This window comes from Dermacentor variabilis, chromosome 3 (genome assembly GCF_050947875.1).
Source record: "Dermacentor variabilis isolate Ectoservices chromosome 3, ASM5094787v1, whole genome shotgun sequence".
NCBI classification, from domain to species: Eukaryota; Metazoa; Arthropoda; class Arachnida; order Ixodida; family Ixodidae; genus Dermacentor; species Dermacentor variabilis.
In genome coordinates, this window is record NC_134570.1 from 234,583,611 (window position 1) to 234,607,545 (window position 23,935).

The 23,935-nt window shown below is 47.9% G+C and overlaps 2 protein-coding genes across 17 annotated transcripts in view; both read right to left on the bottom strand.

Annotated features, from left to right (window-relative positions):
* Window positions 1-13,349, bottom strand: part of LOC142576732 (uncharacterized) — a 114,276-nt gene extending 100,927 nt beyond the window's left edge. For 2 of the 12 annotated variants that reach the window (XM_075687004.1, XM_075687006.1), the window contains exons 1-3: window positions 13,156-13,345; window positions 11,738-11,796; window positions 8,847-8,927 (exon numbers count right to left, since the gene is read on the bottom strand). In XM_075687004.1, coding sequence (XP_075543119.1) covers window positions 8,847-8,895 — 49 coding nt within the window. In that variant the 5' untranslated portion in view covers window positions 8,896-8,927; window positions 11,738-11,796; window positions 13,156-13,345. Of the gene's footprint in view, window positions 1-8,846; window positions 8,928-11,247; window positions 11,344-11,737; window positions 11,797-12,111; window positions 12,442-12,578; window positions 12,720-13,155 lie in introns of those variants that run through there. The other 10 variants (XM_075687000.1, XM_075687005.1, XM_075686996.1 and 7 more) reach the window with 10 other exon arrangements.
* A 5,972-nt stretch (window positions 13,350-19,321) lies between these two features.
* LOC142576734 (uncharacterized) lies at window positions 19,322-22,001 on the bottom strand. 5 transcript variants are annotated; one of them, XR_012826946.1, is made up of 4 exons: window positions 21,445-21,582; window positions 20,637-20,671; window positions 19,761-19,835; window positions 19,322-19,692 (listed from the first exon to the last, which is right to left on the bottom strand). XR_012826946.1 is itself a non-coding variant. In XM_075687010.1 (4 exons), the coding sequence occupies exons 1-4, from the start codon at window positions 21,986-21,988 to the stop codon at window positions 19,662-19,664; spliced, it is 300 nt and encodes a 99-aa protein (XP_075543125.1). In that variant the 5' UTR covers window positions 21,989-22,001; the 3' UTR covers window positions 19,322-19,661. The 5 variants fall into 5 exon arrangements, 2 of the variants coding, with proteins under 2 accessions (XP_075543125.1, XP_075543124.1); XM_075687010.1 differs by lacking the exon at window positions 21,445-21,582 and adding an exon at window positions 21,826-22,001 and having other exon boundaries at window positions 19,322-19,688; XM_075687009.1 differs by lacking the exon at window positions 21,445-21,582 and adding an exon at window positions 21,826-22,001.
* Window positions 22,002-23,935: the final 1,934 nt, after the last annotated feature.

Here is a 23,935-nt window from a genome sequence, read left to right on the forward strand (position 1 = left end):
CGCCGAGATCGTTGAGAACTCGGTCGTGAGTGAAGCCGCAGACTGCGATGCACGAGCCGCATGATGCCGGGGAGTTGCCGAATCCTAGCTTTGGAGAAGCCGTCGCGGCTCTGGACCTCCTCCGCAGGTACGTCGCACCTCACAGCGACGCTGACAGCAATGCGGCCCTCCAGGCTATTGTGAAACGTGTGACGATTTCTAGCGAGCGAAAGAAACGGCAAGCCACCATTCTGGACTTCTTTTTTAGGTCCTAAGCGCACTCTGTGGAAATAACTTGTCTATAGATGAAGCTGCACTTTTTTTTCATTCATTTTCGGAGCTTTCCTCACTGTTACGTTTTCCCGGCTGTTACGTTTTTTTACCCAGTCCGATGAAAAACGTATGAACGGGGTTCCACTGTATATTGTCACAGTCGGTAATGTGTGAAGAAGAGGACTATGATGGTGGTCTGAGAGACGACGAGAAAGAAGGTAGTTTTTTTATCGCTGCTCTACGCTTGTTGGCCCAGCCATTAAAAGCCATCTGTAAATAGACGCACGCTTCTTCCTTTCCGTAACATCATTGGTGGACGTGCGGGGTAATCACTTGCGCAAAACGGAGCTCCGCAGCGAACGTAACCTGGCCACCATGTCATCCGAAGGAGAGAGTTCAACCACGGCCCCGTCGTCGGCACCGACGGTCATCCTGGCCCAGCCTCGCGACCCTGGCATGTTTTCCGGGATCGACAACATTGACGTCGATGACTGGTTGCAGAATTACGAACGGGTCAGCGCACACAACAGGTGGGACAACACGCTTATGCTGGCCAATATAATATTCTACCTCAAGAAAATGGCACGGCTCTGGTTCGAAACACATGAAGAAGAGATTACAAGTTGGGATCAGTGCAAGCAGAAGCTTAGAGATTTGTTCGGCAAGCCCGTCGGCCGCCAACGTGCTGCGAAAAAGGACCTTGGGACCCGTGTACAGACGTCCACTGATTCTTACGTGGTGTATATCCAGGACGTCCTCGCTCTTTGCCGCAAAGTAGATAACAATATCACAGAGGCAGACAAGGTCAGCCACGTCTTAAAAGGCATCGCGGACAACGCGTTTAACCTGCTTGTTTATAAGAACGTAACAACGGTCAATGAGATCATTAACGAATGTCGCCGCTTTGAAGACGCGAAGAGTCGCCGCATAGTTCAACAGTTTATGCGGCTACCCAATACCGCAGCTTCATCGACGTACGAAGACATTTGTCCACCGCGTGAGCCCACCTCCTCCGAGAACGTCGTACGTATCCTGCGGCGAGAAATCGAAGCAACGTCTCCTGCCACGCCTGTGACGCAGTGCTTTGACGATTCCAGGCCGCTTGTGTCACTCATTCAGTCGGTCATTTGCCAAGAACTTGTCAATGTAGGTCTTCCGTCCATCTGCTCCGCCAGCCGGCCTGACTTTGCTTCGTCTGCTGCCTCTGCCCCTGTTCACCGGAGCCAATACGGTCCATATCTGGGCTATCGCAACCCGGCCGAAAGGCGCACCCATGATGATAGACCCATCTGCTTTTACTGTGGATGTGTGGGCCACATCTCTCGTCACTGTCGAAGCTCCTGGTTAGCCCACTCTCGACCAAGCTTTCCCGCCTACCGCCGCTCCCCACTGAATCCCCGCCAACCATCCCTCTCCACCGAGGTTGAAGACGCACCTGACAACGCTCGAGCCACCGCGACCAGCCGATCACCATCACCCCATAGTCGCTGCTCCCATTCACCCCAGCTGCGTCGCTCTCCATCCCCAGCTTACCGTCGCCGCTCTCCGACGGGAAACTAACTGGGGCAGCTCCTGGAGGTGACGCTGCTCTAGAACACCGGCCTGAAATTCCTCTGCTGACCCTGCCTACTAATCGGAACCTTCTGGACGTGGACGTGGATGGTTTGCTCGTTACAGCACTCATCGACACTGGAGCCCCAATTTCCATCATGAGTGTGGAGCTTCGAACGCGCTTGAAGAAAGTACTGGCTCCTGCTCCGACTTGACTGCTTCAGGTCGCCGACGGTGGAACTCCGGTTGTGCTTGGAATGTGTACTGCTCGTGTCAGTGTTGCCGGTCGCCACACGTCCGTTTTGTTTAGTGTGCTCGAACGTTGCCCTCACAATGTGATCCTCGGACTCGACTGTCTGGCCACCCATTCTGCTTTGATTGACTGTTCCGCCGGCGTTGTACAACTTGACCTACCCCTACCTGTTCCCATTGACCTTCCTGCTCAAGCTCCAACTCAGCTTTGTTCCGCGGATTTTATACGCCTGCCATCTCTTGCAGCAACCTGCATCCCTGTCTTAGCCTGCCCACCTGTACCTGACGGAGACTACGTCCTTACTCCCGCAACTTCAGTCCTGCTTTCTCACAATGTCTCCTTCCCACACACCACATAGTTTCTGTTGAGGACAATCAGACATGTCTTCCCATCCTAAATTTCGGACAGTGCCCACAAGTAGTTCCTCGAGGCATGTCTCTTGCCACGTTGTCACCGACGCATGAGTGCCACATTTCCGCTCTATCTGTTGCGCCGTCTTCGACCAATGCTCATTCTCCGCCGTCTACATCAGCCCCGACCGACAACTTTACAAAGATGATTGCACCGGACCTCTCGACCCAACAAGCCGCAGAGCTCCGTTGCCTCCTCGAGTCCTACTCCGACACTTTCGACCTGAACGATCGCCCTTTGTGTCAAACCCCGGTCATGAAGCATCGTATAAATACCAGCGATGCAGCACCTGTTCGCCGACGCCCATACCGGGTGTCGCCTTCTGAGCGACACATTATCCAGAGCGAGGTTGACAAGATGCTTGCCAAAGGGATTATTGAACACTTTTCCAGCCCGTGGGCGTCCCCTGTTGTTCTCGTCAAAAAGAAGGATAACAGCTGGCGATTCTGCGTTGACTATCGTCATCTAAACACGATCACCAAGAAAGATGTATATCCACTTCCCTCCCCGCATTGACGATGCTCTGGATTGTCTCCACGGTGCCACTTATTTTTCATATACAGACCTTCGCTCTGGATATTGGCAAATTGCCGTGGATGAAATGGACCGTGAAAAGACCACATTCGTCACACCAGACGGCCTATATCAGTTCCGGGTAATGCCTTTTGGCTTGTGCAATGCCCCGGCAACCTCTGAACGAATGATGGACATGCTCTTGCGTGGTTTGAAATGGTCCATCTGTTTGTGCTACTTGGATGATGTCATCATATTCTCTTCAACTTTTGCGACTCATCTTGAAAGACTTTCATCTGTTCTTTCTGTTTTTCGCACCGCTGGCTTGCAGCTCAACTCGTCCAAGTGCCACTTCGGTCACCGCCAAATAACCATACTCGGGCACCTCGTCGACTCGTCAGGCATTCGCCCCGACCCCGCTAAAGTTCATGCTGTGCAGAATTTCCCCGTACCAAATTGTGCCAAAGATGTTCGCAGCTTTATTGGCCTTTGCTCGTACTTCCGCAGGTTTGTGGAAAATTCCGCCCCATGTTGCCCGTCCCCTGACTGACCTCCTGAAGAAAGACGTTCCTTTCTGTTGGGGCTCTGAACAAGCGTCTGCTTTCTCGCAGCTCATCACGCTGCTCACCACACCTCCTGTTCTCGCCCATTTTGACGCCTCCACTCCGACAGAAATCCGCACTGACGCTAGTTACTACGGCATCGGCGCAGTTTTAGCTCAACGCCAATGTGGGCATGACCGCGTCATTGCCTACGCCAGCCGCCTCTTCTCTCCCGCAGAGCGCAATTACTTGATTACTGAGCGCGAGCGTCTCACCCTCATTTGGGCGGTGGGCAAGTTCAGACCCTATATATATATGGTCAGCCATTTACAGTTACAACCGACCACCACGCCCTTTGTTGGCTTTCCTCCCTTAAGGATCCCACCGGACGCCTCGCTCGCTGGGCCCTACGGCTGCAGGAATACACATACACTGTGGTCTACAAGTCGGGTTGTCTACATCAGGACGCCGACTGCCTGTCTCGAAATCCCGTCGATGTAGCGGACGGCTTAGTGGATGTCGCACCGATCTGCGTTCTTTCGCTCTCTGCCTTGCAAGACATTGGCGCTGAACAACGATGCGATGAGTCGTTACGTCCTATTATCGAACGCCTCCTCTGTGATCCGTCTGACCCATCTCTTCACATGTTCATACTACAAAATGGCATCCTGTATTGCCGCAACATGCACCCCGACGGGCCCAAGCTCCTAACCGTCATTCCGTCTCATCTGTGACAGACTGTACTGCAGCAACTGCACGACGTTCCCACCGCTGGACACCTTGGCGTTACGCAGACCTATGACCGAATTCGGCGACGGTTTTTCTGGCCCCGTCTCAACCGCTCCGTTCGGCGCTATGTTGCCGCGTGTGAGTCGTGTCAATGCCGGAAAAGACCAGCTGTGCCTCCTGCCGGACTGCTGCAGCCTTTGGATATACCGGCCGACCCTTTTTTTTCGCATTGGCATTGATTTTCTCGGACCATTCCCTATATCAAATGACGGAAATAGGTGGATTGCCGTGGCTACAGACTACACAACTCGCTATGCCATTACTAGAGCCCTACTGACCAGCTGCGCTACAGACGTCGCTGATTTCTTGCTTCACGACGTTATCTTGCACCTCGGTGCACCTCGTCAACTTCTCACCGATCGCGGCAGATACTTTCTTTCCAAAGTCATAGACGACCTACTTCGATCATGTGCTACCAAATACAAACTTACTACCGCTTACCATCCTCAAACTAACGGTCTTACCGAACGCCTGAACCGCACATTAACTGACATGCTAGCAATGTATGTTTCCTCCGATCATCGCGACTGGGACATTGCTCTACCATTTGTCACGTTCACCTACAATTCCTCGCGCCACGACACAGAAGGCTATTCCCCCTTCTATCTCCTCTTCGGCCGTGAGCCAACTTTGCCTTTCGAGACACTCCTCTTGACCACGCTCGACTCGCCGACAGAGTACACTCGGGATGTCATAACCCCAGCGACCCAAGCACGCCAGATTGCCCGCATTCGCCTTTCTGCTTCACAGACACGCCAGAAGTGCCGTTACGACCAGCACCATCACGACGTGCATTACGAACCAGGTGCTCTTGTGCTAGTCTGGTATCCAACTCGGCGTGTTGGTCTTTCGGAGAAATTCCTCTCGCGATACTATGGCCCTTACCGCATCCTTCACCAGGTGACCCCTGTCACATATGAAGTGTCTCCGCTGGATGCCACGGTGCCTTCACCTCTCTCTGACATCATCCACGTGAGCAGTCTCAAACCTTATCTTTCTCGGACAGATGAGCCGCACCAATAAGGTGCTTTTTCCGACGGGGGTGATGTCACAGTCGGTAATGTGTGAAGAAGAGGACTATGATGGTGGTCTCAGAGACGACGAGGAAGAGGGTAGCTTTTTATCGCTGCTCTACGCTTGTTGGCCCAGCCATTAAAAGCCATCTGTAAATAGACGCACACTTCTTCCTTTCGGTAACAATATGTTTAACTGGCCCATTGATGGCCGAATGAAGTAGAAGTAAATATTGGTACTCTGACATGTAAGACATAATGTTTAGTGAGAGCAATGACATCATTCATTCAGAACAAGCTAAAGCAGACACCTGCAGCAAGGCCTAACAAAACATGATGGAGAGACCTCATCACTGATAAGCCAGTGGGAAGATGTTGTGGCAGGAAATAATACCACCGTAGCTGCACTGATACTGAAGCTGTGTGATAATGGGGGAGACGTTCAGGCAGTGCTTTGCGCTGACATAGTCCAGTAGGAATAAGAAAAAGGAGGAGAAGGCTGTTCTTTGTTGGAGACATCACAGGGCTGACGTCATCACCACCTATACACAATGCATTAGAACACTTTCCACTAGGAAAGATTGCCAAGGTGGTGTGTTTTAATGCCAGACATAGTCTACATATTTCTTCAAGCCTACCACAGAACCCTGTCAGGCACCTTTGATAAAATATGGATCTGAAAGCTACGGCAACATGCTTACAAATAGAGATAGGAGAGTATCAACGTTTTCAAATACGTACAAATAAAACCCGAATAGTAAGTATCGAATATTTAGTAGTCAAATGTAGACGCATACCAGATGATTATCAGACACATATTATAATCATATGCAGACGTTTGATCACTTTGGCAGCAGTGGCTGCGACAGTCTGACTGCTTCTAATTATTGCCTCCAATTCTGCACAGATCTACAGACGCTTCTGTCTCCAATAGACTGATGCATGCTGGTTGTGTGTTCATGCACGCAAGCAGCATGCATCAGCCTTTGGAGACAGCAGCATCTGCATATGCGCCAATCTTGCTCCTTCCTCTTTGTGGCTGATTTGCTGAGTCCGATGCTAGCAGGCACTGGAAGGCTTACATATACTGAAAGTACTATATTGTCTGCAATGTGCGGCTGCACAGAAGCAACAACAGCTACAAGGGCTGCTCCAAACTATTTGAAGATCACTGGACTAGACTCGAGACTTTAAAGTGACCCTGCAACAATTTCGACAATTTTGTACAAATGTACTGAGTAGTTAGGGTAGGTCCTTCTGATAATTAAGTGACACATTTAAGCGCTCTGCGTAAAGCATGTAATTTACAATAACATATTAAAAATGCGCATCATTACCAATCGCAGCGGCGCTGCTCACCTGTGTTTTCAGCCGCCCCATTGCATTCTACATAGCTGGCGCAGTGACATAAAATGGGCGATCTATGCAATTGGCTACTCAGGTTTCATCATCAATTATTTTTCCAATGTTATGCTGAACAAATGTCATTCATAATAGTTGGAATGTTGGTTAAATCATTTCTATAAAAGAAATTAACAGAAAAAGATTTCATGACAACTTATTACTACACTGAAGCACTTCCAGCACGCAGCAAGTGTCGTCTGCTTGTGTTACAATGTGCTCTGTGTCGACATGAGTTGCACAGTTGGCACTTATCTCGAGCTGCCTTTTCGCGAGCACCATGGATTGCCCTTGTTACACTGTGGGCTGCAAATCTAGCGATCGGCAGCAGGTCAAGCTGCGATATCATGTCCCTCTGCAAGGCAACAAGCAAGTGGAGTGGCTGCAGTGCGTCAGGCTGTCAGTGTCCAACAGGGACCAGCATCTACACTTCTTGCCGGGATTACTACCACAATAGAGAGTTTTAGTGCATCCGGTATTCTGGTAAATGCAGGAAGACTGGCTGTTTTGCCAGATGGATGAAGGCACAAATAGGGTGCAGCCACCTGGTAGCGCGCCCTGCAGAAAGCGTCACAAAAGTGAGAACTAGAGGGGGGAGTTGCCTGCTTCTAATATAAAAAAAAAAGCTGCAGGCCATGGCAATGGATTGTGAATTATTAAAGCAAGAATAAAACCACGTTAGAACATTTGGAAAGTTGAACTTGCCAATATTTATAGGCATTTGGCGAAGGAAAGAAGAACTGCCTGAAAAGGCCAATATACCTCATCAAAGCTGTGGTCTGAGTATCAAGCAGTTTAGCCTATTCTCCAGCTCGATAACCCATTTCTTAAAGCAAAGCTTTTTTTGCCTCTCCCTTCGACTTTCCCACTGCTGCTGCTGCTGTGGGTTGCTGTCACGCACACCACATCAGGAGGTGGTTCAGAGCGTGTATATAGATGACAGCGCGAGCGAGCGAGCAAGAAAGAAAAGGTGATGGGAGAAATTCGTTTGCACATTACCACGTCGAATGTGCACAATGCCCCTTTGGAGCTTTCTAGCCATCGCCATATTAGCCGCTTGACAGCTGTAATTATCCGTGACTCCCCTCAGAAGCATTGAAGAAACTGCAGCGCTTCCCATCTTACTAATGTGCGAGGCCAGAGGGGATGCACATAGCACTGTAGAGAGAAGGAGAGGGAGGAGAAGAGGCAGTTCCCATATAAGAGAGGGAGGAGTTGACGTGAGAAGGCAAGGAAACCCCACTACTATATGACAGCGGTTGGGGGGAAACAGGATAAGCTGAAGTTCAAGGTACGGTACAGTACATTGCTGCTATTTCTGAAAAATAAACGCCATGTAAATATGTCAAGCGGGCAACTTACGCAGTGCATACAGAAGCAGAGCCGCATTAATTAAAGCACACCGCAGGGTCCAGGAGACACTATGGGAGCGGTCGACCGTCAAATCAACACTTCTGTGCCCACCGCTTTAGCTTTACGGTTCTGGCATTGCTAGAGGTCGTGGATTTGATCCCAATCGCGGCAGCCACATTTCAACGGGGATTAAATAGCAAACGAACATGCAGTTAAATTTTGGGACACATTAAAAAACATCATGGTGTCAAAATTAATCCGGAGTCTGCCACTGCGGCATGCCTCAGAATCTGAGTGTGATTTCGGCATGCACAGCCACATAATCCAATTCTAGTTTAATACTTCTGCCACAACGTGACGTGCCATGTGAGGCAATAGCAATGCTAAACCCTCAAAGAGGTTATAAAATTTGGCGCACAACAACGCCTCAACCAAACACCTCTCCCCGTGTGTTCTTTGTACTACGCAGACAAACAGCAGTGGTGCACGCAAGGTAACATTTAACATCAACTCACCACTCTCGTATTAGTCTAAATGCTGAAGAAATTAAGCTTTAGCCGTCAACATCACCGCTAATTATAGTCAATCAGAGTATCCAGCACGGAAAGCTTCGCTTACATCGATTCCCACAGTGCGTGGGATCTTAATAATTTTTTCCATCAAACAAACTCTGAAAGGACTCTATGTGAAGAATAAGACACAGCATAGAATAAATAATGCGGCTTGTACCGACCCAGTTGCTGCTTTTGCAAAAGCAGAAAAGCTCACCTGAGGTCAGAAAGGGCTGGCTACCTCTCAGCTCTGGTGGAAACTGCATGCTGCATGTCTCGATGCACCCACAATCTATTCCTGCAGCACAAAAACACACGTGGTCAACAAATGATCAATGCACACTGTGATGATCCGCCTGCTTAGTAGTCATTAAAGAGCCTCGCGTTACTAACAAAAACGCATTCCCACTTATTAGTAAAGTTTAGATGCAGTAGTTACTCATAAGCTTATTATTTTCAAAACTACATCACATCATCTCCTTCCTGCCTTGAACACTGACAGAGGTATGTGGCTAAACTGCAGCCATGTCTGCTTTTGCAAATTCAATTCAGAAAGTGCCAAATGACAGGTGCATTAATGGAAGCTGTGTCCACTGGTTCCAAGGAGTTATTAAAACTTTATTTATCGATTAATAATGACATCATACAAAAATTACACATGCACAACATTAGACATTCCCTAGTTGCATCTCTAGTTGAAAAAAAAACAGGAAGATTTTAGACAAGTAACTGAAACTGGTCACTACAAGCCCCATGCTAAGTTTATGAAATTTAGGCATGCCACAATATTCCAATCTTAGACTGTTGATAGCCATAATATACACAGGGGTACTCAGACAGCTTTACCAAAAACGACTATGACACAGCTATAAATGTTGCAGGTCATTTTATATGCCTGGTATGAAGTTCAATGGAAAGATCACATATTTTTAAAGAAGCTCTAAACCAAATGAGAAAGAAAATTGCAGATCCTTGCCCTATGGGATTCAATGTTATGCGAAGAATCTTCCAAGCAGCTGGCCATACAGCATTATTTGGGGTTCGGCAAAACATAACCGCATAATCAGTGTTGAAGATCATTGTCGACAGGTGGCAACAGGAAAAAGGACGGAGGGAAGAGAAAAGGCACGAGCAATAAAATAAAACATTTGAGTGGTTTAAACATTCAGCTCAGAGAGCACCATAGCTCACTGAAGGGTACTGTGTATTCTCACCTTGCACAATGTTGCCCTGAATGCAGATGTGAACCGGTTCTTTAAGAGGCCTCAGATATTTACAGGCACGATAAGCTAACATGGGAGATTATGGAAGCCTTTCTAATAAAGAAAAAAAAGGTGACGTGTGTCAGCCGACCATCACTGGGGCTGCTAGATAGTGAATATAACCTGCTGCAAAAATCTGGTATCACAACTCGATAAATTTCAAGTGTCTGAAAAGTGTGCGCACATGTGCGATAAACTAACGGTGGTTTTCCTTTTTTCACTGTTTCATAATAAATTTTAGTAACAGCGCTCGTCTCATCTATTCTTTTCATCTGTCCTTGTTCTTCAGTGGTTCAAAGTTATTTCATCATGTCTTACAAACTCGCCCAAGATTCTGTGTTTTTAAGAATAAAAAGGTGCGAGTGTTTGGGCTATGGCTCGGGTCTTTATTACGCATGCAACATTCATTCTGGTGCCAAAATTCCCCGATCATTGCACTGCCAAGTCTTCTAGCTTCAATGGCACCTGTAGAGTGGCTGTGCAAAAACCGTGGCATCGCCAGGGCCAGCGTCACGAAAACTATTATGCTTCTGACCAATGAGCCACAGGCTTCCGTTCCCAATGCCTTCTAGTTTCGGGTCTCCGCATTGACCTGTTTGGGTGTCTCATCTGATCAATACAATGTAGCCCTCAAGCCCGACGACCTCGCAATACTCTTATCACTGGAAGTCTAAGGAGGCGTTGCAAGACACATCAGGTGACACGACTCCTAAAGAGAGAGCTCGGCAGGTTACACAAATGTTAAATTTTTTTGCACATCCATACCTGAATAAAAGAGGAGGGCTGGCGAGGGTGTGAATCCAAATCCTCACTTCTCCTACCTCAAGACAACGTCCTACCGGACAACCACCACACTTCTTGCCTACTGTCATTTTGCCTCACGGCATGGGATGCCCTGACACCATATGCTATATTTTCCGGTGTATAAGACACCTTTGTATTTCCCAAAATTTTCGTTGGTGCATCTTATACAATGGCGCAACTCACACGTGGAATTTACTGAAGGTGGCAGGTGTCACAAGGCAACACTCAGAGCAAGCGTGCTTGCCGACACATGCAAGCTTGCGTTCTGCATGCCTATGCATGTGCGGAAGGTCCGAAATAGGTTGTACGCATCAAAGCATGGCCCGATTTTGGCCCTTCCTTCATTATTTTGCTGATGATCTGAGATTGTGCAAGCATCTCACTTTCCAAACATTTGTTTTGGCTCCTGCCTCACTGAGTAGCCAATGTTCAATTTGCATTCCTGCCTTGTGCTGACCACTGACGAAAGCGTTGCACTGGCCCACCACAAGAGATAACGGAAGTGCAAGCGAACGTTCAGAGAGCGAGATGCTCACCCAATATTGAGCTCACCTTTGATATTGGCTGCTTCTTGTCTTGGGCAGCCAAAATCTCCAGCACATTAGCGGTGCGTAGCAGCTATGCGCATCAGAATCGGGCGTGTACAGCCTTTTGCAAAGAAGATAGGTGCGTGCGAGCCCGCAATGCAAGAATAGGCGCGATTGATACATTAACTGCTCTGCAAAAATGGCTATACTTAAGGAGGTGCGACTCATACAAGGGTGCAACTTGTGCACCGGCAAATATGGCACTCGGATAACAGTGTCTTTTCCACAGCTGTGCGCGAGCGTTTAGGACCATTCTGCTGGCACTCCAAGAATGCCCTGCAGATGTCAGGATCAAATAGAAGTTCATTGCTCAATGAGAAATTTTCTCAAGTGCTTTCTTATAGGTAGCTTTCACGTGATGTCACAGATGCACCTTTTCCCTGTGCTAGCACCCATACATGGTGGCCACAATGATGTCAGTGTCAGCCTATTGATTACTCTCAAGATCTACTCACAGGTCATGAACAAGAAGAGCTAGTTGGGCTTAGCAAGAAAGAGCTTCATGAAATCCATGCTGCAATAAACAGGAAAAAAAATATTAGCATCCATATGGCTCACGATTTCACACGGAAGACTTATTATAGAGAAGGAGTGGTAATTTAACAAAATGTTCGTGTTTCGCAGATAGAACAACCTTTCCCATTTTCCAATCGTGCTTTCCAAGCCTGCTGTAAGTGGATGAGCATGAGTGAGAGGCCTCTACTCGAAGTGTGAAAACAAATTGCCCTTTCAGTGAAATATTTTCCTTCTTCCGCTGGGCCTAGACACAAAAGAAGCCCGGTTCCATTTCATCCCAAACGTGCACAGTGCAAATATGGAGGGTACTCACGACAGCCCCTTCCTTTTCGATTGTGCCATACGCATCGCGAGTGACGCGCATAGACACAAAGTGTAAATTGTAGCTTCACTATTTTATGCTTGTGAAATGCCGCACGCACGTTGAAGTATTTATTTATTTCTTATAGACTACACCAGCTGCAACGGTGGCGGGCATGATTACACCGAAGCAAGTCAAAGGACGGGGTCAAACAAGCACCTCGATGATAAAAGGCAAGCGGCAATTGGATCTATCCAACTCAAGTATCTGAAGGCAAAGAGAAACTCTTCTCAAATAGTTTTCTTCAACGTAACCCAGCAACCAGATCATCACTGAGTATGAGCCATAATGTCCGAGGATAACAATGGCAACAACATACAACAACAAGCAGATAGCGATTCCTCCGGTGGCACATATCACGCTTGAAAAAAAAAAAAAAAAAAAAGAAAGACGGGATCTTTAGTTCGCTCGCCGCTTACTAATTACGTAAGATGTGAACAGCAGCTTGTCCTTCCAAAATGACAGCTGTGTCAGTTAAGTAAACGTCCCTTGCAGCATGCAGGATTAGCACGCAAGAACAGTGCGTCCAACAGAACTACCCCAGACAACACCGGCTCGGCCACACAAGCGACTTAAAAAAAAAAAAAAAGAAACATAATTCAGGGCAGCAGACTTCGTTCTGACGTTCATGACTAGCGTACGAAATGTTTTTACAGAAAAAGCAGCCGTCCATGGTGTTTCCACCGGTAATTCGTTGTTGCGCGACACAACAGCAGATTTTGTGTTTATTACGGTGAGCAATCACGATAAAAAATCACAAACGCGAAGTTAAACCAAACATAGCAGTCTTTATCTCAAAGGCGCATAACGCTGCCGCTACAAAACAAACAAAACTCTTGCACGAATCGCGAGTGCAGTGCGCTCTCTACCGCGAGTAGAGAGCGATGGAAACCACCGCTGATGGAAACAACAAACGCGTGGGCCCAATCAAATACTACAATTCGCTCACAGCTCACACAACGCAGTCTCTTACTTGGCACAAGAAATCTCACTTACCAAAGAGAGTAGGAAACTTTCTGCAACACGCCTTGCTGGGCCTGCGACGTACTACAGCACTAAACTACAAACGTTCCCAGTTTTCGCATCTCTTGAAACACAACAAGGATTGGCACTACAGTGTACTAGAATAGGGGCAGTGTGCTCACTGCCACATCCCTGCGCCGCGTCGCCGTGGCGCACTCAACGTCGACTGCTCTGGCGCCCGCCAGAGGCGCTGCCGCCTGTTTCTCCTACTTGCCGCCTGTTTCTCCTGGCTGGGAGAGTGTTCAGGTATCTGTACAGGCAAAACATTGATTCACAGTGGAGGAAAAGAACTAGGAAGCTTACCAGCAAGTATGCGGCCTGTGGGATGGGCAACACAGCAACAAAGAAGGTCAAGCGGAAAGTCAGAGAGGCTGAATTAATCTCATGGGTGGCGGCAATGGAATAGAAACCTGCCATGAGTAACTACTTAAGGGAAAAAAAACGAAATTAGGAAAGAAACCATTTATGATAACTCAAAGGGAAGCTCATTACTTTTCGAAGCGAGATCGGGATGCCTTAGAACACGCACCTATAAAGCGATATATAAGAAGGAAGAAGAAGCATGTGCTTGCTGCGGTAAAGCTAGGGAAACGACGGAGCATATTTTATTAGAATGTGAAGACGTCTATCCAGCGGTCGATTTAGGCACCACTGGCCTCCTTGAAGCCCTTGGGTTCAGCGGGAGCAGTGGTAAAGCAAACAGGTCCGCCATAGAGTTACTACACTGACTCTAGAGGACAAACTACCCATAGGGCCCATGCATTGAAATCGGGAACCGCAAGAGCGCCGCCATGTTGCTACGCGCCGAGGTTGCCAGCTCCTGAGACGCTTGCTAAACTTGGTGACAGTAGTCAGTTTTAATCCGGCAACAGTAGCAGCGTAGCAGCATGGCGTCTCGCTTGTACTGTCGTGATGTGTGCGTGCAGCCGTGTGTTTGGGCTTTATAAGTTGGTTCTTTATTCTATGTTGCGGGACGGTGCGGGTGTGGTCCATGTTGGCCGTACAGGTGGCAGTTATGCAACCGAGGGATGATCCTGTTGAAGTTTCCGGTGGTATGCGGTTTTCAGCGGTCACGCCTGTTGCAGGAGTGTCACTCGGTAACACTGAACTTAGTGTCACACACTGCTTCCCCCCTCTCCTTTCGCTTCTGGATTGGATTGGCGCGGCTCACTACGTGCTTACGCGCGCTTTTCTGAGCGCAGATTGATGTGCGCCTGGTTTATGCACTAGGCTTTTATACAGTCGCTTTTTCGAGCGCAGATTGGTGTGCGTCTGGTTTGTGCACTGCGCTTTTATACGATCGCTTGTCGCTGCTTTCCTTTTCTCTGGCTTGAATCGGTGCGGCTTGGTGCAGGCGCGCATACTTTGTGTGCGCCTGCTTTTTTTTTTGCGCTGGTCTTCGAACACATCGCTCGCTGCTCGCGCTTATATATAAGGAAGTACTGCGCCGCGGGCGTACCGTGTATGTAAGCGCGCCAGAAAACTGCGCCTTGTTTTCCATTACTTTGTCATGTACCTTACCACTGGGTAGCACCGAGCGGTCGCTTCTAACAAACGCAGAAATGAGTCTTTGCAGCGCGTGTGGCCATTGATTGACTCCCACCACAGCCATGTGAGGTGCGACTCCAGCAGCGGTGCCGTTACCCTGCAGCCGGCGGAGAGGAGGTGGCGATTCAGTTTATTAACTTGCTAGTTTTTGCGTGTGAACGCCCGGGATAGCTCGTGAGGTCGTGCGGGACGAGCTGCTGGCGTGACACCCACTCGGTGGCCCCGAAGGATTGTGCAAATTGATGTGCCTCCTTCGCGGCAAGCGAAAACACAATCGAGGCCGCCTGATGACGGGCGACAAGGTTCCGCCGAGCCGGCAAAATCACGGCGGCATTGCAGACATTGGACCATGGGTATTCGGCATGACCTGCGTGACCACCGGGCAGTTCCGACTATTCAAGGTCGACAGACGAGACGCGGCGACGCTAGGCCCCATTATTGCAGCCAACGTTGAACCGGGGGCCACCATCCACAGTGATGAATGGGCCGCATACAACGGCATCCCGAACTTAGCGGATGCTAACGGAGTGAGCCTCAATCTGCAATGGGAAACTAAACCAGACAGCATGAAATTTGTGGACCCGATCACGGGCGTTCACACGCAAAAAATGGAAAGTTATTGGCATGCAGAAAGTGAAGCGCCACCTCCTCTCCGCCTGGAGTCGCACCTCACATGGCTGTGTTGGGTAGTCAATTAATGGCCACACGCGCTGCAAAGACTCATTTCTGCGTTTGTTAGAAGCGATCGCTCGGCGCTACCCAGTGTGAAGGTACATGACAAAGTAATGAAAAACAAAGCGCAGTGTTCTGACCCTTTGCTTTTGTATGAATGTTTCCCGGCATTGCTGCGCGCTTACGTACACAGTACGCCAGCGGCGCAGCGTTTTCTTATATATAAGCGCGAGCAGCGAGCGATGTGTTCAAAGACCAGCGCAAGAAAGCAGGCGCACACCAAATATGCGCGCCTGCACCTAGCCGCACCGAATCAAGCCAGAGAAAAGGAAAGCAGCGACAAGCGATCGTATGAAAGCGCAGTGCACAAACCAGACGCACACCAATCTGCGCTCGAAAAAGCGACTGTATAAAAGCCTAGTGCAGCAACCAGGCGCACATCAATCTGCGCTCAGAAAAGCGCGCGTAAGCACGTAGCGAGCCGCGCCAATCCAATCCAGAAGCCAAAGGAGAGGGGGGAAGTAATGTTAGGGTGGCTAGAATTGGGAGGTGTGAAGACCGCGGCGCCTCCGCCATTGCCTAGGGAGGCCCCGCTACGCGTTCCTCCCACTGGGGTAAAATTTGGCGCTTCCGTCGGGGGCGCGGGTAGGGTGGCTAGCGCGGTGGCGCCGTGAGCTCAATTGTCAGTCTCGTAGGCCACGGTGCAGTGCAAAGTAACTCTCGTGGTCGGTATAGTGCAGCTGTATTTTTCTCCCGTTTCCTAAATTTCGATCGCTTCACAACACAGCGAGTATAAGTGGCACAGAATGGGATAACGTGAAGGTCAGAGTGCGTGAGTGCTTCAGGTCTTTGGGCAAGCTTCGAGCGCACGAGGAGCGTGGGAAGATTAAAATCGTCTCCGACGCGATCCTCCTGCTCTCGAGGCCACTGTCCGGCGGGCCTGGTGTTGTTTCGGCTCTGGCTTCACTCCGAAAGAAACTTCGGATTCTCCTGCAGCGACGCTGGGACGGCTTGAGGGCCACAGCCTGAGCGGAGCTGTGGGAAATGGAAGCGTGGTGCAGCAGAAACGTCCTACGTAAGCATCTTTCAAGGAAGAACACAACTCTCTTTTCCCTAATAGATCCAAGTGATCTATTATCCAAGTGATCCAAGTGATCCAAGTGATAGATCCAAGCATAGTCGACTCACCAGATGGAGTTCTTGCACTGGCGAGGCAGTTTTACATGACCTTGTGTGCCTCTCCAGTTGCCTCACCAGCTGTCTTTCCGTTTGCTTCACCAGCTGAGCCGCCACAAGCGTGCGACTCAGCCATAGATGAGGACGAGCTATTTTCGGCCTTGAAGTCTGTGAAGCGTAATCGCAGTCCAGGATCCGATGGTCTGACAGTTGAATTCTATGTTAAATTTTGGACACTGTTAGTGAAGCCGTTCATATCACTGGTGAACAGGCTACTCGGTGAAGGGACTTAACGTCTCAACGAGAGGGGCTAATCACTCTCCTTTGTAAGGACGAGTCGAGGAGCTCCGATCTGAGAGCGTGGCGTCCAATCACGCTTCTGAACTGCGATTATAAGCTCATAGCAAAGTGCTAGCTGTGTACGCGACTCACACCAGTGCTCAGCACTGTTTTGGGTCCATACCGGGCATGTAGTGTCCAGGTGCGCTCTACTCAGCTTCACGGTTTAGCAGTGAGGGACCTTCTCCTGGAGGGAAATACCAGGAAACTTCCCGGTATTCTTTGCTCCTTCGATCAGGAGAAGGCTTTCGACATCATTAGCCATAGGTACCTTTTCCGTGTTCTGGAAGAGGCTGGTTTTAGTGTGGGTTTTCGCCAGATGGTCCAAGCTTTGTATTCTCGACCGACTTCTGCTGTTGTCATTCGGGACGGCGTCTTGGGGGGGGGGGGGGGGGGGCTTCTGGATCCCTCAGCATGTCTATACAACCTCATTCAGACACTCGAGGACAGGTTCACTCGTGCATTTAGCACTACGCGACTGCACGCCAAAGTTGTGAAGAATTTCTTGTTTCTAGCAGCCAATGTGCCACAGATTGGCTGCAGGAGGCATTCCGCTGATCTAACAGGATCGGTGTCTAGGTTTTATTGTGTAACACGTATTCACTTTTTCCTCAAAAGCTTAAATCAGTGTGTCATCCACAACAAAGCCAAGGAGGTTAAGCCCTGCGTTTTGTAAAAATGTGATGTTATGCAATAACTGTGTTATTTCCAATAAACATGTATTAAGGTGCAAGCGCTTTGTACTTTCTAGAATTTCTTCACCACAATGCTGATATATATTGCATGAACTTCCTCCATTTAAAGTAATGTTACGATCCTAAATATGTGACTTATGTGCGGGCGACACATTCAAGGTTATTCCAATGCGCTGGCCTTGCGCGGCAATTCCTATGAACTATATTTTCGGTAAGGCATAAGCGCGCTAATCTCGGCAAGAGGTGGTGGCAAAAACCGTTTCTGTGTCGGCTGCGTAGTCGATGCTCGCTGTTTCCATGTGGAATGAGAGCAGCGAAACATCATTAAATTTTCTCAGCATCTACAATGTAGAGAAAAAGTCTGGTCAGATTTTAACGCATTCAAACACAAAAACTAAGCGCTACCAAATCATTTTCCCGCTCGGAGGTATGCAGACGCCCCGAGAAACTACGGCGCCCTAAACGGCGCCCCGGCCGGCAGCGCCGTCACGTGGCAGGAACGCGTTTTGGGGCCAGCTTCCGGATGCCGGTCTTCACACCTCCCCATTCTAGCCACCCTAGTAATGTGTGACACTAAGTTCAGTTTTACCGTGTCACTCGACGAGGTTACGAGCTCGAAGCTGTGGTCAGATTCCTCGTTGGCGTTCCGTAATTCTCTTCGCACGGGCGCGGTATGTTGCAAAAGCCGCTTTCGCGATCTATCGTCGCGACGATAGATCGGGCTTTTTTATTATTATAAGCACTGATCCAGTTGGGGTAGGGCACATGTAACCTACAAACGGAAGTCTCAGGAGAGCACCTGAGATTATAATAAAGCAGGCGGCGGAGGAACTCCAGGGCACCCAAGGGACAGTGGGGGGATCAAAGCTCGAAGCAGAACGGTACGTAGGTTGGGGCCGCCGAGGCAGGTGTGTGCCAGGAAGTGTTCGCACGGACAGCTCCCCTGGCACGCGCAGCAGAGCCTCGCAAGGTCGAGATACCTTAAAGGCACCTGCGCCCATCATTTTTCTTTTGCCTCGGTGCAGTGTGCACGATTAAAGAGAATAATATGGAGGGCATCCGGTGCAGTCGCGAATGCGTCATGACAAATGTAGCTCGCGTCGCCTGGCGTGTGCAGTAATATCAGAGTTGGTTGTGTGAACTTTATGCATAATACGCTTTGTTACGGTACCTTAACGCAATGGGTCTAGAGGACGGTGTTGGTACATTTTTTCGTACCGCCCTAATCCTATACCCCCTACTACAAACACACACACACATGCCCCCCTCTTTTTATGTATACATACAATTCCTTGCCATGACGGATCCATAGCCTCCTTTATTTTTGAAAAATAGAGGAGGCGATGGACCAATTGACCAGTTCAAGTTGTCAACTTGTCAGTAACTGTCATAGGAATCACTGTGTTAAACACAATTCCACGATTGGATTGTTTACTTTCATTTTTTGTTGTAACACTGAGGACTACATAGAACTTTATTTTGTATATGTGAGAGAAGTATGTGGATATCACGAGCTTAAGCCAATGTGTGATACACAGACAAAGCAGCTGCTACAACATGAACTGCATTGAGGGCCACACAACACATACGTAATTAAAGGTGCAAAATATAGGGGGAAGCTTCAAAATACGCTCTGTAGCACTGCAAAGTGTAACATATATTGTATGTGTACAATAAATGTTCAAAAATGCAATGCATCAATGTCCCATTCGCCTTCAAGTTTATTATCAAGTTCAAGTTTACTGAAGTTTATTATGAGCATATGTACAACAGGAATCTACTGACACACCCGTAGTCAAGGTGGCTGTTCGAGGTGTGCTGGCTGCCTCAGTGTAAGAAAAAGAAATTGGGTGAATGTCAACACCAGTGCCACTGCTTCTTGCCTCTGACCTGCACGTGCCTCCACGGCATCTTTGTGCACAAGTGTGCTGGCGTGGCGAAGGAGTCATCCAAGAGAAAGGGTATCGTTTACATGGAGAAGTGGCTGTTCACGTTGCCTGCCGCTTTCCCTCAAATGTTTCCTTGGCGACTAGGGTGACACACCCCCAGTCAAGGTGGCTGTTCGAGGTGTGCTGGCTGCCTAAACGAAAGAAAAAGAAAGAAATTAGATGAATGTCGATACCAGTGCTATTGCTTCTTGCCTCTTACCTGCATTTGCCTCCACGGCCTCTTGGCTTGCGGAGTCTGTATGAGGGAGCTGCTGTGACTAGGCGTAGGCATTGTCTAAGCAAAAAGAAAAGGCCATTCAAATGGGACATTATTGAAATCAATGCAGTTATGTCTGCTTCTTGCACTCTTCTTGCCCAAAAATTTTCAAACATAGTGTCCAGTACACACCAGGACTTTGACTGCCTCTGCTTTTTACCTGCAGGTGTTGCTGCTAGATCCTTAGTATGGCTGCGTGCAGCATTGTAACACTTGGTGGAGGCATTTGAAGTGGTAGCCAAAAATATAAAGAATCATCCTTGTCTGCACGAATGCTGTCAATTTCTAAATGCAGTGGTAACTATCACTATTAGTGCAAGGCCCCCCACAACTATGCAGCAAGTTCCATAGCTCGAAACTGAATTTTTCCTTTAGTGTTTCACAAGACGTCTGATATGTCCACATTAGATGTGATGTGTTTGTTTTTATTTATCCCACTGTGGAGAGAGCATCATTAAATAGTTTTTTTATTTTTGCTTGTCTTGTTTTTTGGTTTATTTCTGAATTTATCAAGCACCAGTCTCATGATGCTAAAATGACTTATGTAATGGCAATCAGCTTTTGTTTTGCAGAACAACAACGCATTTCCTGACCCATTGTTTGACATCCCCTCACTCGCATAATTTTGCAGAGTATTCTACCTATATTGACTTACTTGACCTCCACTAAAGAGTCTTGCATTTTCAAATATGACTCTTTCCTTAAAATCATTCGACACTTCTCATAATTTCTGTACCTTGGGCTTCGATACTCTGCATTCACCATTTTTGCTTGTTTCTGACTAAAAATGTCTTCTTTAATTTAGAGCTTAAATTTTACCTTTGGAACACACGGAAGGGCTTGCCATTGCATATCTGCATAAAAGGGAAACATGTTTCATTAAACATTTGCAAAATCCAATTGAAGATTGATGAATGCAGCTTGCAGTGTGATATGACTGAATGAGCCATAAAAGTAACTCATCTCACTTGGTAAATTAAAGCACATATTAGTGTGATGTGCAAGATACGTTACACTAACGTGGTGGGTTCTCTTGCTTATACAGCAAAATAATCGGTGCGCGAGAAAAAAATGATCTTTGCATACCCCTTGTATACACTGATTTAAGGAGAATGAGCTGGAGCTGTCCACATGATCTACTTATTTTACCTGCGAGTATGGTCAACAAAAATGTGTCCCAGCTGCTTAGTGGTACTCGGGATTATGTCAGTATTGCATATGTGCCTGTTGTCTAAAATAATTGAATTTTGAAAATGCTCGCAGGGATCTGATGTGCATATCTTCAGTTTATGGATACATGTAAAAGACTCAGCATCAAGTGCAAGTGAACGTTCCCGCAGGCCCGGAGTCAATCATGCAAATAGATTCGCTGCACAAATTTGTGACCAGAAAAGATATTCCATATGAAATGGCACGCAAGGAAGTGTTGAAAATATTGCACAGTTAATAAAACGCCTACGCTATTAATATGTGGGTTGATGCACTCGTTATGCAAAACGGAGGTGAGGCGTGCAGACAGGACACAAGAGTAGAGTATTTACAAGCAAACAACACGAGCGCCGCCCACTTCTCTACTCTTGTGTCCTGTCTGCACGCCTCACCTCTGTTTTGCATAATGAATCCTTACCAAGTAGCTGAGCTTTCTGCCGTTCTAAGTCTCGATGCACTCGATTTCGTCCGCATTAGGCACTCGCCTCTTGATTACTTCGTGGCACAGAAATACTCGGCATCAGGCTGTTTGTCTGCTGTGGCCTTTGTAGAAGCATGATTGCTCAAAGTGTAACAATTAAACAGATTCTTTGAGTTGCTTGCGGCTTCGCCAGTACAATTCCGGTGCGCTGGTCCGCCTGTCCAGCAATTTCCTACTGAAGGGAAACCTGCAAATAAAAACACCGCTCCGCATGTAGAAAAATGCTCTACTGTGACGCTTCTCAAACGATTGTGATGCACCACAAGAGCTGCCTACTCGCGTGATATTCTCAACAAGGAGATACATTTGTTTACTTACATGTGAAGGTATATGCCAGAGCACTTCGGGGCTTCGGTGGCACACAAGGCACGAGTGTGTGTGCCATAGCGTCCGATGTCGACGCGCGATCGCATGTCAAACCTAAACTGTACGAAACTACTACGCATCCAAAAAACAGATTCGAAACCGAAATTCGCGTCATCCTTTATTGCAAGAATGCGTATCGTGATTTACATAAGTCGCGGACTTAGCGATCGCTTTCTGTAAACTTAATATTAACGTACCACCTTCATAAAGCCATCAGGTATGCGTTTTTATATGAGAAAGCATAAGGTGACCTGTACTTGCTTTCAGCTCTTTCAATAGTAATTGCGCTGGCCACATTGACCAGTAGCAACAGGGCGGCGCCCTAGAGGTTCCCACTTTTCCGGCCCAGCTTTTCCTCTAGAGTTGTTCTACTAACTCTATGAGGTCCGCAATAGACATCAGTAAGAGGCGATTGGAGGATTGGTGGAAGAAAAGTAGGGAAACGACAAAAGACGGAGACGTACAAAAGCACAGTTCGCAATAGGGTATCAGAAAATTTGGACGTGGTAGTTCATAGTGGTTTTTTTTTTCATTGGTGAATCTAGGTACACTCTAAGAACAGTTTACACCCTTTCGCTTGCCCCTTCTGCCACACAAAAATAATCGTCATCTGCCTTGATGCGTTTCCTTTATTTATCGCTGCAAGCCCGGAACTTTCCAGTGACGAACGGCACGCGCGTTATCAGAAGGGGCAGTCCAAAGGGTGTAAACTGTTCTATGCTGATAACGCGTGTGCCATTCGTTACTGGAAAGTTCCGGGCTCGCAGCGATAAAGAAAGGAAACGCATCAAGGCAGATGACGATTATCTTTGTGTGGCAGAAGGGGCAAGCCAAAGGGTGTAAACTGTTCTCAGAGTGTAGGATATTAGGCAGCATAGTAGCAAGAGCTTGGTGGCGCAAGCCACCGCCCCATTCCAAAGGGGACGCTCATAACATCCATCCATCCATCCATCCATCCTTAAAGCCCCTTGATAATTTGAAAGTAGCGACACTCTCCTCCTCATGGCGCTTTCCTCCTCGATTCTCCTCACCCGCCGGCTGCGCACGGCACGCTATTCCTCCTGGGCTCCCGCGGACGGGCCGCAGGATTCTATGGAGGCGCGTTCTTTTGGGCCAGTTGCACGCCCCACTGGGGTTCAAAATTTTGAGAAATGCTAATAACAGGATCGATAATGCTGAAGGCAATAACATTTATGAGGAGGTTGGTTTTTTTCTTAAAGCCGTATGAACTGCGTATACCGATGTAAAGGGAGCTTTGGGGCGAGTTCTATGCTCCAGACAATTTTTCTGCCACGTGATCAGATGCTTTACTTCGTGCGTCTGATCTAGTATTGCTTGTGACACATCCCTTTGTGCGTGGTTTATTAAGCGAAAGCCTTAGACCTCTGTTTCAAGGTACCGTTGTGAGCTACAGAAAATATCACGTGACCGAAGAAAGGCGGGAACCGAACCAAAGCATGTGCAGCCGCGCATAGGAGATGATTAATGATTAGCAAAGTAATGATGATTAGTGATTGGATTAAGATGAATTCGGGTGTATTAAGGAGCGTTAAGGTGGATTAAAGTTGATGAAAGTGGATTAAGGTGCATAAAGGAGGACAAGGTGGGATTAAAGTCGATGAAGGTGGATTAGTGTGGATGAAGGTGCGTTGAGGTGCATTAAGGACGATTGTAGTGGATTAGGGTGGATTAAAGTGCATGAAGGAGGATGAGGGTGGATTAAGAAGGATTAAGGTGCATTAAGGATTATGGTGGGCTAAAGTGAATTAAAGTGAATGAAGGATGATAAGGGTGGATTAAGGAGGATTAAGGTGGACTAACGTAAATGAATGTGGATTAAGGTGAATTAAGGACGATTATAGTGGATTAGGGTGGATTAAAGTGAATGAGGAAGCAGTAGGGTTGATTAAGGAGGATTAAAGTGCATGGAAGAGGGTTATAGTAGATTAAGGTCGATGAAGGTTGGTTAGGGTGCATTAAGGAGTACTCTCGTGGATTATGGTGGAATAAAGTGAATGAAGGAGGATTAAGGTAGATGAATGTGGATTCGGTGGATTAATGT